This window comes from Siphateles boraxobius, unplaced genomic scaffold (genome assembly GCF_051911475.1).
Source record: "Siphateles boraxobius isolate OS27281-9 unplaced genomic scaffold, OSU_SipBor_1 57, whole genome shotgun sequence".
In the NCBI taxonomy this organism is placed as follows: domain Eukaryota; kingdom Metazoa; phylum Chordata; class Actinopteri; order Cypriniformes; family Leuciscidae; genus Siphateles; species Siphateles boraxobius.
The window spans coordinates 903,906-917,232 of NW_027509183.1; the positions used below are offsets into that span (position 1 = coordinate 903,906).

The 13,327-nt window shown below is 36.2% G+C and overlaps 2 protein-coding genes across 3 annotated transcripts; one reads left to right on the forward strand and one right to left on the reverse strand.

Moving 5' to 3' along the window:
• Positions 1 to 1,067: 1,067 nt before the first annotated feature.
• mrpl40 (mitochondrial ribosomal protein L40) lies at positions 1,068 to 4,375 on the reverse strand. Of its 2 annotated transcripts, none has more exons than XM_077206928.1 (4): positions 4,211 to 4,375; positions 4,026 to 4,103; positions 3,477 to 3,632; positions 1,068 to 1,581 (listed from the first exon to the last, which is right to left on the reverse strand). In XM_077206928.1, the coding sequence occupies exons 1-4, from the start codon at positions 4,264 to 4,266 to the stop codon at positions 1,272 to 1,274; spliced, it is 600 nt and encodes a 199-aa protein (XP_077063043.1). In that variant the 5' UTR covers positions 4,267 to 4,375; the 3' UTR covers positions 1,068 to 1,271. The 2 variants fall into 2 exon arrangements, with proteins under 2 accessions (XP_077063043.1, XP_077063044.1); XM_077206929.1 differs by having other exon boundaries at positions 4,026 to 4,100; positions 4,211 to 4,361.
• Positions 4,376 to 4,525: 150 nt separating this feature from the next.
• Positions 4,526 to 12,759, forward strand: acaa2 (acetyl-CoA acyltransferase 2). The gene is made up of 10 exons (XM_077206922.1): positions 4,526 to 4,653; positions 5,365 to 5,531; positions 7,212 to 7,340; positions 7,418 to 7,534; positions 8,612 to 8,759; positions 8,858 to 9,033; positions 9,715 to 9,844; positions 9,932 to 10,002; positions 10,749 to 10,903; positions 12,225 to 12,759. Exons 1-10 carry the CDS (start codon positions 4,638 to 4,640, stop codon positions 12,307 to 12,309), a joined length of 1,194 nt encoding a protein of 397 aa, XP_077063037.1. The 5' UTR covers positions 4,526 to 4,637; the 3' UTR covers positions 12,310 to 12,759.
• Positions 12,760 to 13,327: the final 568 nt, after the last annotated feature.

Genomic DNA, 13,327 nt, shown 5'->3' on the forward strand with positions numbered 1-13,327 from the left:
GTGCATTTCGGAAATGTACATAGAAAAATACAGTTAGTTAATCAAGTATTAATTTATGGCATAACATATCGCCGGCTTTGAGTAGTCTCTTCACAGGCGTCGAGTCGTCTCTTCACAGGCGTTGGGGCATCTGAAGTCTCCGTGAGAGGCTGGATACAAACTGGAGCTGACGAACGCTATTTACCTCGGGACTAGCGTCCCGAGATAACAGCAGAAAGGCAGATGGGAAATAATTAGCATAGCTGATGTTCATAATGTTAATGCATTCGAACTGATTCAGCAGTAGTATTAAAGGTTAAGCATTAAGTGAATGCTTGGTTAAAGAGATGCGTCTTTAATCTAGTTTTAAACTGGGACAGCGAGTCTGAGTCTCGAACAATATCAGGAAGGCTATTCCAGAGTTTAGGAGCTAAATGCGAGAACGCCCTCCCTCCTTTAGTGGACTTAGATATCCTAGGAATGACCAGAAGCCTCGAATTTAGTGATCTTAAAGAACGCGATGGATTGTAAGGCGATAGAAGGTCTGTTAAATACACAGGAGCTAAACCATTTAGGGCTTTATAGGTCAGTAGGAATACTTTGTAATTGATACGTAACTTAATAGGTAACCAATGTAGAGATGATAAAATAGGTGTTATATGATCATATTTTCTTGATCTAGTAAGAACTCTAGCAGCTGCATTTTGGACTAACTGTAGCTTGTTTATTGAAGATGCAGGACAACCAGCTAATAAAGCATTACAGTAATCTAGTCTCGAGGTCATGAATGCATGAACTAACTTTTCTGCATCAGAAACAGATAGCATGACTACACAAGGACTTTAACTCTTTCAATCCAAAAGTCCTAATTTTGCAGTTTAAAGCATTTTAATTCTATATATGTGTTTATGACAAGAGTTTGCATTTATTGTTTCACTGGAGATCTTATTTATTGCACTACAGAAATCAGAAATGAATATGTAAATGGGTAATTATATATATGTATTCTGTGACTGACCACCTAAAAGTCACTGACATACAGCTAAATATCCCAATAAAGGCATGAAAGAAATGATTTAAAGACCACATCAAGGATTGACAAAAACTTTATTCTTTGTCCTCGTGTTCCAGGTGTGTTAACGGCTGATTTAATGGAGCAGACGAAGAACAACACATTATAATCCAGATCATTTGGCTCTTCATTCTCACAGTCTGTTTCTCTGATGTTTTTCACATCAGTCATGAGCCCAGAAAACAACACTTGTATCCCTTCTCGGAGCCGTAACTCGGCCTCACTGCGTGTACACTCGCGTAATGTCGTTATATTTGCCTTCTGGAGCCTCGTAGTTTGTAACCGGCGGCGTGTAACAGGGACCGTCGTGCTGGAAAGGGAAGATGTCTGTATCGGGACTAACGGCTGCTTTATAAAGCTCTTCTGACTCCAGTTTCAGCTCCTCCAGCGCTTGTCTCTGGGCCTCCAGCGCCTCCTGGATCTCGTGCATCTCCGTCTGGTGCTGCGAACGCTTGTATCGGGACCATTCCTTCAGCAGAAGAGCTCTGCGCTCGCTCTCCTCAAAGCACAGTTCTGGAGCCTCACGGATCCTGCAGAAAACAGGAACCAGATTCATTAAAAACATCTAATCACAGTGTATATAACGCTTATTCTACGGTCTGTTTTCCCTCCCTTTTTAATGCCATGTATGTAAAGCATTTTATTAAAAAGTCAGTCATTAAAAAGTTCGTAATATAAGAAGTTTGTTTGACGTGTTTGGTGTCTACAGTACAATACTACTGGTCAAAAGTTTGGATAATTACGATTGTTTTAATGTTTTTGGTTTGTGTTCATCAAGGTTGCATTCATTGTAAATATTGTAAAACAGTAATAATGTGAAATATCACTAAAATTTCAATGTGAATATATTGTGAAATGTAATTCCTGCGATAAAAGTGGAATTTTCAGCATCATTACTCCAGTCTTCAGTGTCACATGATATAATAGTAATAATTATGATTATATTATTTATATGATTATTATATTATTTATTATATAATTGTACATATTACTATTCATTATATTATTATTATTATATTAATTATTAATGTTGAAAATAGTTTTTGCTGCTTAATTTTTTTGAGGAAACCATGATACTTTTTTCCAGGATTCTTTGAATCAGAAAAATTCATTTTCAAATATATTAAAAAAGAAAACAGTTATTTTAACCCCTTAACTGACAATATCAAAGACGCTCGGTGCTCTTTTTTAATTGCCTTTTTTCCTATCACATATTTTATTAATCATCATAAATTAGGTATCATTCAAATGCTTACACCCTCAGTATTTATTCATCCAGTGAAAACCATTTTAAAATCGGACACCATTTATCATGGAAATGGTGTCCGAATTAATTTCCTTAAGCGGGCGCTGTTGTGTTTAATATTACAAAATGTACAGCACAATTCTTTATCTAATCTTAATAAAACACATATGGTTGGAAAGGTCTTGAGACTCAAGGTTTCATATTTGGTGACTGTGATAAAAAAAATTATATTATGAGAGAAATGTATTAAAGGAGAACGTAATGTGGGCGTCACTCGTTGCTATTTTTATTGTAGCGCCAAAACACAATCTCACAGGAACTTCGATTTTTGTGATATCAACTTCAAATTTGGAACACAACTTGGATAGACATATGGCTTTGATTTTATAGCATTTTTAAAGTCCAAATTACTTTCTAAAAAATATATTTGTATAAAATAAGAATGTTTAGTACATTTGCTTTAAAGTAAATTTAAACTTATATTACTTTTTTGCACATTCATTTTTATTAGTGTTTGAAGAATATAAAGCGAGCAGGGCTCTTAGATCTATGAACACAGGTCAGCTAGTAGAGCCCAGAGTCCACACTAAACATGGAGAAGCTGCGTTTAGCAATGCTGTACACAACTGGAATAAACTACCAGAAGATCTTAGATGTGCCCCAAACGTATCGATTTTTAAATCCCGGTTAAAAACATTTCTTTTTTTCACGTGCCTATGATTGAGCACTTAAACCTAACCACACTGTTTAACCTTATAGCTTTATGTTTTTATCCTATTTTTAATCTTTATATGTATTCTTTTGTATTATTATGATGTTTTCATTTGTTTTGATGTTTTTAAATGTTATTTTTTTTCCTTGTAAAGCACATTGAATTGCTTCGATGTATGAATTGTGCTATATAAATAAAATTGCTTGCTTGCTAGTGTCCTCTTTAAAAAGAGACCAACCTTTGGTCTGTATTAAGTTTGTATTTTGCATTTATGCGCAATAAGGGGGGGGGGTGACAGTGAATATTTCACAATATTACTGTTTTTATTGTATTTTTGATCAAATAAATAAACTCCTACCAGTAGTAAACTAAACACAATTTGTGTCATTTCATAGACTTTACTAGTCCTCTAAACATTTAGAAAACAGGAAAATAAAGGATAAAGTATGTGCGTCCAGTTATTTTACCTGGTTTCGTCGAAGCTCTTGGCTGATGTAATAAAGTCTTCGATGGGAATCAGTTCTGGAGGAACTTTCTCCAGCTTTTTAAGCTTCTTCTTTAGTCGTTCTTTCATCATTATCTCTCGGCGCGGGTCCACCTTCTTCTTCTTCTTGGGCTCTGCTCTGTTGGATAAGACAGAAATCACAACATTTACTATAGTGAAACACCCTTAAAAAACTTTACCATGGTACGTCCACAGTTTTCAGGCCAAAGCGCTGTATTTTCTACAGTTAAAATCACAATAAATTGATATGGAAACTCCATGAGATAAATGTCTGTTTTATAATAACAGTGGTGGTTACACTGTTTTAACACTACCAAAAAGCAGGTAAATGTCGTATGGTTTTATTTTAAGTAACTTGTAGTAACATGAAAATCATGTTTACATGGTACATGAAATATGGCAGTCCTATGCTATTTCCATATATGCAAGGGAACTGCAGTAAATATATTTAGGAAGAAACTATGGTGATTTACATAAGGGAATAGTGTTTAATACTTGTATCTGCACTGACCTTAATGGCACTGAGGTTTTCAGGGAAAGCATTGATGTGAACCAGTGACTGTGTCTGACAGCAACCACAGAACTGCTACTGTAAAAGAGTGATTTATCATTATTATCATCATCATCATCATGACCTCTACAAAATAAATACTCATATTATCAGATACACGTGGATTTCTACAGTCAAATACATACCATGATGCTTGATTCGATATAATCCGGCTTGCAGTACGACACACAATCCCCGCCATAATTCACAGGAATATCGATTTTACAAACATTAATGATGAGAAATTAAAACTGTTTTACACCTTCCGGTGGCCAATGCGAATCTGTAGGTCATGGTAAAAAAACACGTCCGTTTTACATACGCACTTTCCGCATTACTATATCATCATCTTCGACCCATATCGGCAAAATTAAATATCATACTTGTTACATAGATAATTTAATGTAAGTTTACGTGTAAAATGTGCATTATTTAGCGTAGTGTAATATTTGACAGGTTTGTCGAATGTTGTGAAGTGAATGTTGAGGGTAAGTGGGTGAAAGGTCGGCGCGGTGTGTGTGTGTGTGGGTCGCTCAAACGGTCAATAACACCATCTCAACTACAATCACTATCATGTCTCTCCTGAGAGGTAAGTAAACTTTATACATTTTACTTTGAATTAAGTTCATTATATTGAAACTACGCGAATGATTGGTTTGTTTCGCACCAACACAAACTGCACTTGAACTTCAATGTCACTTATTGTTATACTTTCCTTCTGTTTCCTATTTGAATTTACTTTCTCGTTTTATTTTCCCAAACAATTAACCAGCTCTGGAATATTCATGGGTGTGCAGTTAATTTACTGTTTATTTAAAGGGATTGTGGCTTCAGCTAATTATTGAGAGATTCAAAGCTTCATTTTGAATCATCACTATCATTATCATAATCAAAACTGAAATAAATATAAGTAAAAAATAAGAGTGACCTGTTCTATAGAAAAATCAAGCATCAGGTCAAACTACATATAACAGTCATTACTGACAGAATTAGGTTAAAGGTTAGGTCAGTGACACACATTAAAAGTCTTGTTTGCTTTTGTAATGTTTACTCTTTTTAATGATGTATGTTAGTGTATAAAATGTGTATCATGGTTACAGCATTTCTACATTTTTGCATATTGTTAAGTGTTGATTTTCTTGATATTAACTGCAAGAAACTACTGACCAGGGCTAGGTTTCCCAAAAGCATTGTAAGCCTTGTAATTGCCACCAGTGGTCTCTACGATCACCTCAGGCTTGCGATGCTTTTGGGAAACGCAGGCCAGATCTAAGCAGATCTCTTGTCTGTTTTTGTCTAGGTGTGTTCATAGTCTCGGCCAAGAGAACGCCGTTCGGCACGTATGGAGGCGTTCTGAAGGACCACAGCGCCACAGATCTGGCTGAACACGCGGCTAAAGCTGCTCTCGCTGCTGGGAATGTGGCGCCGGAGCTGGTCAACAGTATCATCATAGGAAATGTCATGCAGGTGGGATATGATATGCAGTATATTTCAAATTTAAGACAATACATGCACTGGTCAGTTTTGTTTTGAGGTCAGTTTTGGGTTATTTTGCTGACATACATTGTTCATTTTCAGGCTAGTGGAAAGAAAACATCATAGTTACTTATTTAAAGGGTTAGTTCAGCCAAAAATTTAAATTATCCCGTAATTTACTTGCCCTCAAACCATCCTAGGTGTATGACTTTCTTCTTTCAGCCGAACACAATCCCAGTTATATAAAAAAATATCCTGGCTCTTCCAAGCTTTGTAATGGGAGTTAATGGTCTCTCTCTCTCTCTGTCCTCTCTCTCTCTTTTAAGGCCAAAAAAGTGCATCCATCCATCATAAAAGTAATTCATTAGCCTTAGTGGGTTAATAAAGGCCTTCTGAAGCGAAGCCATGCATTTGTGTAAGAAAAATATCCATATTTATAACTTTATAAACCATAATCACTGGCTTCTGGAAACGTCTGTACGTGAGTCTAGTTCCAGTGGAAGAGTGACCTCTGACCTGACGCATGACGAGTGACCTCCGACCCGTTTTACATTAAAGGTTTACTTTATCTGTTTGCATCTGCAGATTTCAACTCAACAAAATATATCTTTTAAAGCTGAGAGTCAGAAATCTCCACTTCAGCAGCTTTACACACACCAAACTTTACAATTTCTTATCTATATTCAGAAGGCTTTTACAGAGGTTTATGTGACATTTTACTCCTATAAATATGGTCAACTTTTTTTTTCTGACTGTTGACATTTTCAAAATATTTTTTGACTGTTGACATAAAAAGAGAAATCCAAAACTTTAACTCTAATGTCAACAAAATGAAACCAGAATTTTGAACCTGACTTAATCCAATGTTCAGTCATTTATCTAATATATATATAGTTACTTGCATGTAGTTACTTGCATACTATATCTATATATGTATGTATGTATATATATATATGTGTGTGTGTGTAAGACAAATCATGCAAGTACTGTATCCACATGCAAGTAAAATCGAGCATCAAATATTATAACTGATTGAATGAATGACTGTTTGATTCTTTTGTAACATGCCAAGGAAAAGCAGTATTTCAATTCAGATTTATGATTAATCCAGACTAATTTAAAAGTTATTTGCACATATCAAACTGATAACGCAGGGGAGAAGGTCTGCCAATCTATCTCTCATTCAGACAAGATATGAATATTTCTGACTTTAGTTTTGTCCACTGGCTGACTCTCGTAGTTTGTGTCTGTTACATATTTTGCTGCTGTTGTGATTGAGCTAGAGTTTTCTCCCAAAATATGATTTAATTTTTCTGAATTTGGTAATGCCATAAAATTTGGTTCAAGTTGTTGGAATTTAGTGACTCTCTCTCTCTCTCTCTCTCTCTCTCATTCACTTCAAAATAGGCTTTATTGGCATGACAATTGTTTCAAAGTATTGCCAAAGCATTTCCAATCATCATATATGTACATATACATACATTATTAGTAGAATTTAGAATTCACTGTGTGTGAGTGTGTGTGAGAGAGCGCATCACTGATTAGTCGACTCCTCCCTCTTTTTGTGACAGGCATCAATCTATCTTGCTGCTATAAGGATATAATCTCTTTTTTCACCTAATAAATGTTGAACTTGTGTTTTATTGTTTATTTTCTCTCTCTGTCATTCAGAGCTCTGCTGACGCGCCCTACATCTCGCGTCACGTGGGTCTGCGGTGTGGCGTTCCCATCCCAGTGCCGGCGCTGACTGTCAACCGCCTCTGCGGGTCTGGATTCCAGTCTATAATCAATGGAGCACAGGTATCAACCCAAATGAAACCCAAACGGCACAGTAATTTCCTCACAGTAGATGCTGATCAGTGTGTGTTGTGCTGTAGGAGATCTACCTGAAAGAGTCAGAGGTGGTTCTGTGTGGCGGCTCCGAGAGCATGAGTCAAGCTCCCTACGCTGTCAGGAACATCCGCTTCGGGACAAAGTTTGGAGTTGATTTGAAGGTAAAGATCATCATGGTGATCAATGATTCTGAATTTAAAGGGACCATGACATGTTTTTTTTATTTATTTTTATTATTATTCAAAATTATATATATATATATATATATATATATATATATATATATATATATATATACAATGAATAAAAAACAACATTAACAAGCAGAGGAAAGCAGACTAAACCTTTTAAGCATTAAAAATCTCTCATACTGCTGCAGTAATCAGTCACATTTTTTGAATTATTACTAGTTAAAGAGATTTGAGAAGTGAGTCTGCTTCAATCAAAAACTGTGCGATTGTAAAGCCTGTTTTATGCTTCTGCGTCGAATCGACGGCGTACCCCCGCAGACCCCTCTGCGTCGCCGCGAACCCCTCCGCCGTTGCTCGACGTGCACCTCCAAAAAATTGTAACTAAGCGTCGAGGCGACGCAGACCACAACGGCTGTGATTGGTCAGATGCACCGTGATGCAATAAACCTGACGCAGAACCATGAAACGGCCACGACGCCGTAGGAGTGGCGGCGTAGCTACACCGTGGAGTTGACGCAGAAGCATAATGAGGCCTTAAGAAGTGATGATAAATTTACCAAACAAAAAAAAGAAATAGAAACATTTTCCTGATATTCCAAAGACAATGTGGGTAGTGTCAGTATAATAATAAAAACATATCTTTTAAATGAAAGGATTGGACAACTATAGCTAAACGAGAGCATAAATTAGACCAAAACTCCTGAATATTTTCAAAATTAAAAATAACCTTATCCTAATGCCCAATAAATCCTAGTAACCAGTGCTAAGAACACCTGCATATTTATTTAGACATTATTTTATAGTCATTATTTTATAGTAGTCATTAGACTACTATTTTAGACTAAATTTACAGGGTATATTTAGTGTAAGATTTTGGAGTACAGTGTTTATAAAGCTCTGAATTGTGTGTGTGTGTGTGTGTGTGTGTGTGTGTGTGTGTGTGTGTGTGTGTGTGTGTGTGTGTGTGTGTGTGTGTGTGTGTGTGTGTGTGTGTGTGTGTGTGTGTGTGTGTGTGTGTGTGTGTGTGTGTGTGTGTGTGTGTGTCAGCTGGAAGACACACTGTGGGCAGGACTGACAGATCTGCACATAAAGCTCCCCATGGGCATCACCGCAGAAAACCTGGCAGAGAAATACCAGATCACACGCGACGACTGTGACCAGTACTCCTATGGGACGCAGCAGAGGTGGAAAGCAGGTGAGCGAATCCATCGACCTCCCAGAAGCCCAGCACTGGATCGCTTTATACACTCACACACACACACACACACATCTCTCTCTCTCTCTCTGCTGCAGCTCATGAGGCTGGGTATTACAACGCTGAGATCGCACCCATCGATGTGAAAGCCAAGAAAGGGAAGGTGTCCATGACGGCTGACGAACACCCCCGTCCGCAGACCACACTGGAGCAGATGGCGAAGCTGCCCACCGTCTTCAAGAAAGGAGGAACCGTCACTGCTGCCAACGCTTCGGTGTGCAGAACAGAACCAAACACCTGTCAGAGAGACATATTAATCTTTTTTAATATGCTGATTTGCTGCTCAAGAAACGTTTCTTAATGTTGAAAACAGTTTTTTTTTCAGGATTCTTTGATGAATAGAAAGTTCAAAAGTTATTTTATTTGAATAGAAATCTTTTGTAGTATTATAAATGTGTTTACTGTCACTTGTGATCAGTGTTTACTGATCGATTTAATTTAATTTTTTTTCTTTATTTTTAAAGATGGATCACTGTTTTCACAAAATGAAGCAGCACATCTGTTTTCAACATTGATAATAATCAGAAATGTTTCTTGAGCATCAAATCATCATATTATACTGATTTCTGAAGGATCATGTGACACTGAAGACTGGAGTAATGATGCTGAAAATTCAGCTTTCATCACAGGAATAAATTTAATTTTAACATTCACATAGATAATAATTATTTTAAATTGTAATAATATTTCACAATATTACTATTTTTACTGTATTTATGATCAAATAAATGCAGCCTGTGTGAGCAGAAGAGACTTTAAAAAAAAAAAATCTTATCAATCATATATTCTGTGTATATATATAAAAAATGTAAATGTGAGTCAGCAGTGCCACTAGTCATTTTGTGTTTTGCAGTGTATTTGCATGTCTTTATGATGTCACTGGCTCCACCCACAGGGCGTGTCTGATGGAGCTGCTGCTGTGGTCATAGCCAGTGAGGACGCTCTGAAGGCTCACAAACTCACACCATTGGCTAGAATTGTGGCCTATCACACGTCAGGCTGTGATCCCAGCATCATGGGAATTGGTGAGTCCAATATCCACCAACGTATTCTTCTATACTTAGCAGGGGGAAAATAAATAATTAACTATATAATATTTGTAAATACAACAGGGCCTGTACCTGCCATCACAGAAGCCCTGAAGAAGGCTGGTCTTTCACTCAAAGACATGGACCTGGTGGAGGTAGAATAATATTTACATACTCTAGGTTTCTAATTAGGCTCATTACACTATGCATGAGTTGACGTCTTTTTTTAACTTCAGAGAATGCCCACTTAAATGTTAACTAGAGTGATGAAGAGTGGATTTCCTAGAGTGATGTTTTTCAAAGATGGTCAAGCAGGGTTTCATATACAGTCAAACCAAAATTTATTCAGACTCCTTCAACATTTCTCACATTATCAGTTTATTCGCTATAGTTTAAAAAATGGCAATGAAATATGACAAGAACTCAGTTATCAAATCAGGTGATATTTCACTGGTTTTGTCCATCCTTCTGTTAGACTGTCTCACACATGAATTAAGTTTGAATATCTGTCGGCTGTTTAATTTAACTACACAATTACATAATACCGATTTAGCTCAAACAATTACCAAGCGATACTTCTTTTTGTTCAGTCTGTGGTGGGCATCTCAAAGGTGGGCATCTCTAGGTGGGAGGTGTAAAAAGGTGCTTAGCAATTAAAGAAAAAACACTTCAGCAAAACATGGTCAGGTCAAAGTGTCTGAATAATTTTGGGACCCAAAATTTTATAAATTTTACTGTATGAAGAATTTTTGGGTATAATATGTCACAGTTTACTTTATTTTGCTCTCCTCACTTACATAAATTAACTATAGTGTCCTGCACCCACTAGTAAAAAAAATGATATCTGGTGTCTGAATAATTTTTGGTTTGACTGTCTGTATCTGTTTTATGTATCTGTCAGGTCAATGAAGCGTTTGCTGCTCAGTTTCTGGCAGTGGGTAAAGCTTTGGGCCTGGACCCTGAGAAGACCAATGTTAACGGAGGAGCCATCGCCATTGGACACCCGCTCGGAGCCTCTGGGACCAGAATCACTGCGCACCTCGTTCACGAGCTCAGGTAAAGACAATCTTTCCATCCAAAGTGGTGAATTTAACTTGGAATATTGCATAAAACACTTGCAAATAGGCAACGTATCCATCCCATGTGTTCAAGAGCACAAAATCGTCACTTCCTGGGAAACTGACACAAAATATCTGTAATAAAAATGGAAGTTGTGGCTCTTTTTTCCTCCATTATAAATGACTTTCGTCTCAGAGCGTCAGACGAAATGTTATAAACGCTGTCATGTTCTTGCGTTCGGATGCTGGTGTTCGGGAACACAATCGTGTGAGACGCTTCTGGAGGGAATTAAACCAAATCATTCTGATGACAGACTTTTGCTCAGGCGTTTCAGAAACACACTTTTGAGATGCTATGATGCGATTGGGCCGCTGCTTAGTTTAGTTATCCAATCACAACTTTGATTGAGGGAGGTTTTTGTTGCACATTGAGGATGTATTCAGTAAATATGTTTCTATTGTAGTTTATTTATGCATGTTTTCTTATCGGATAAAAAAATAATCCGCCTCAATTGAGTGCATATGTTTTTATGCTCATTTTTAAAAGTTATGTGCATCTTGCCGTTTCCATCCTGCCTTTTTTATGCAATATCTCAAAATTTGCATCAAAATAGGCGGATGAAAACGCATCTACTGTGATGTATTCACATGGATCCTGTTCAAAGTCAACATGAAATGACTTTCTGAATGCACATTTCTGATCTAACTACATCATTCATTGATGCATATTATCATGAAGAATTTTTTTTTTTTTACATGTAATTCTACTTGCCTATGAAATTACTTTTTTGTCTCCATGAGTCAAATAGATATTTAGCCATTGTTTATGGAATGCTGCTTGCAAGTTGTTAACATAGTAATTTAATGCTGGTTAACAATAATGATTATTGCAGTTATAGAAAATAATGACACATTTGAAAAATAAGCATCATCATGGAACGTCAATTTTTTTTGCTTAATCAAGAATAAAGAGCCCTAATTAAAACAACACTTGTTGAATGATTGTGCTATACATCATCTTCAACAAACATTAATAAAAGCATACATCAAAGACATAAAAAACATACAGTAAAGACATCAGCCCATTCATTAATAATCAGAAAAGAACAATAACACAACAATGGTGTTTATAGATTATAAGCAAAATCAAAAATGAAGGTTTTCATTTTAAATCTGAATATCCTGTTTCACTCAGAAATAGTCACATTATGGCAGTAAAATGGGTTTCGAGTGCCATTTTTAGGTTGTGTAATCCGATCATGCATTGCTATATTTATATTGCATGAAGTCATGTGATGTGTTGTATTCTCTGTTCACAGGAGACGCGGTGGAAAGTATGCGGTCGGCTCTGCCTGCATCGGTGGCGGTCAGGGAATCGCAATTGTCCTGGAAAACACAAACTGAGAACATCACACACACCCACATGTTGCTGCAAACAAATCAAGTCAAATTCAAAACCTAATTCACACCGTCCCAAAGTCTGTAAAAAAAAAACATAGTCTGTGTACCAACGTGGAATAAAAAGTTTATTTTGCACATGATTATAGTTCTTGTAAAACGACTCCAGGATCATGTGATTGACTGATGGAGCCGCTCGTTTGGTTACGGTTCAGTGATGCTGGAAGTAATGTGCCTTGCTGTACTTTTGTCTCTGTGCCTAATTCAACATCAGCCTGGATTAACCATGCTTTCCAGAAATGTAATATAGCCATTTTGTTTTGATTCAAGTCCATATAACAAAAACTCTTGATTATGGACTTTACTAAATGATTTTGCATAGAATGTTGACTAAACATGTTCACCGACCAGAGCCCTGACTGTGCTTATCAATAAAGAATGAGCTGTATAATACGACACTGTGTAATGTTCAGCAGCCTTCACTTTTTCCCTCTTTGTATGCAGATTTATTAATATAGATGAAGTTATACAGATTACTAATAATAAAGGTGGATCTGCTGTAGTACATGCATTCACATGGATGACCTCTGGATGCACTTCCAGTCTTTAAATAAATAACTGAGGAGACTAAAGGATGTTCTTATTCTAAATCAGTTATATATATACTTAAAAAAATATGGCATATATATGCATACATATTGTATATGGGATTTAAAATGTGAAAAAGTATATACAGTATACTATATGTATAGACACACGAATAAAATATACTTTTTTATACATATATATATTTATATATATAAACTTACCTATATAGAATGTAATATATATACACACTTTTTTACATTTTAAATCTCATGTACAATATGTATGCATATACATTCTTTATATTACATATATTTTATATTACATTCTATATATAGGGTAAGGTTATTACATGCATTCTTTACCTGTACAACAATTTACAAAACTCAAACAATTTACAAAACTCGATTTACAAATTCTCGGAACAGCAGCAAAATAA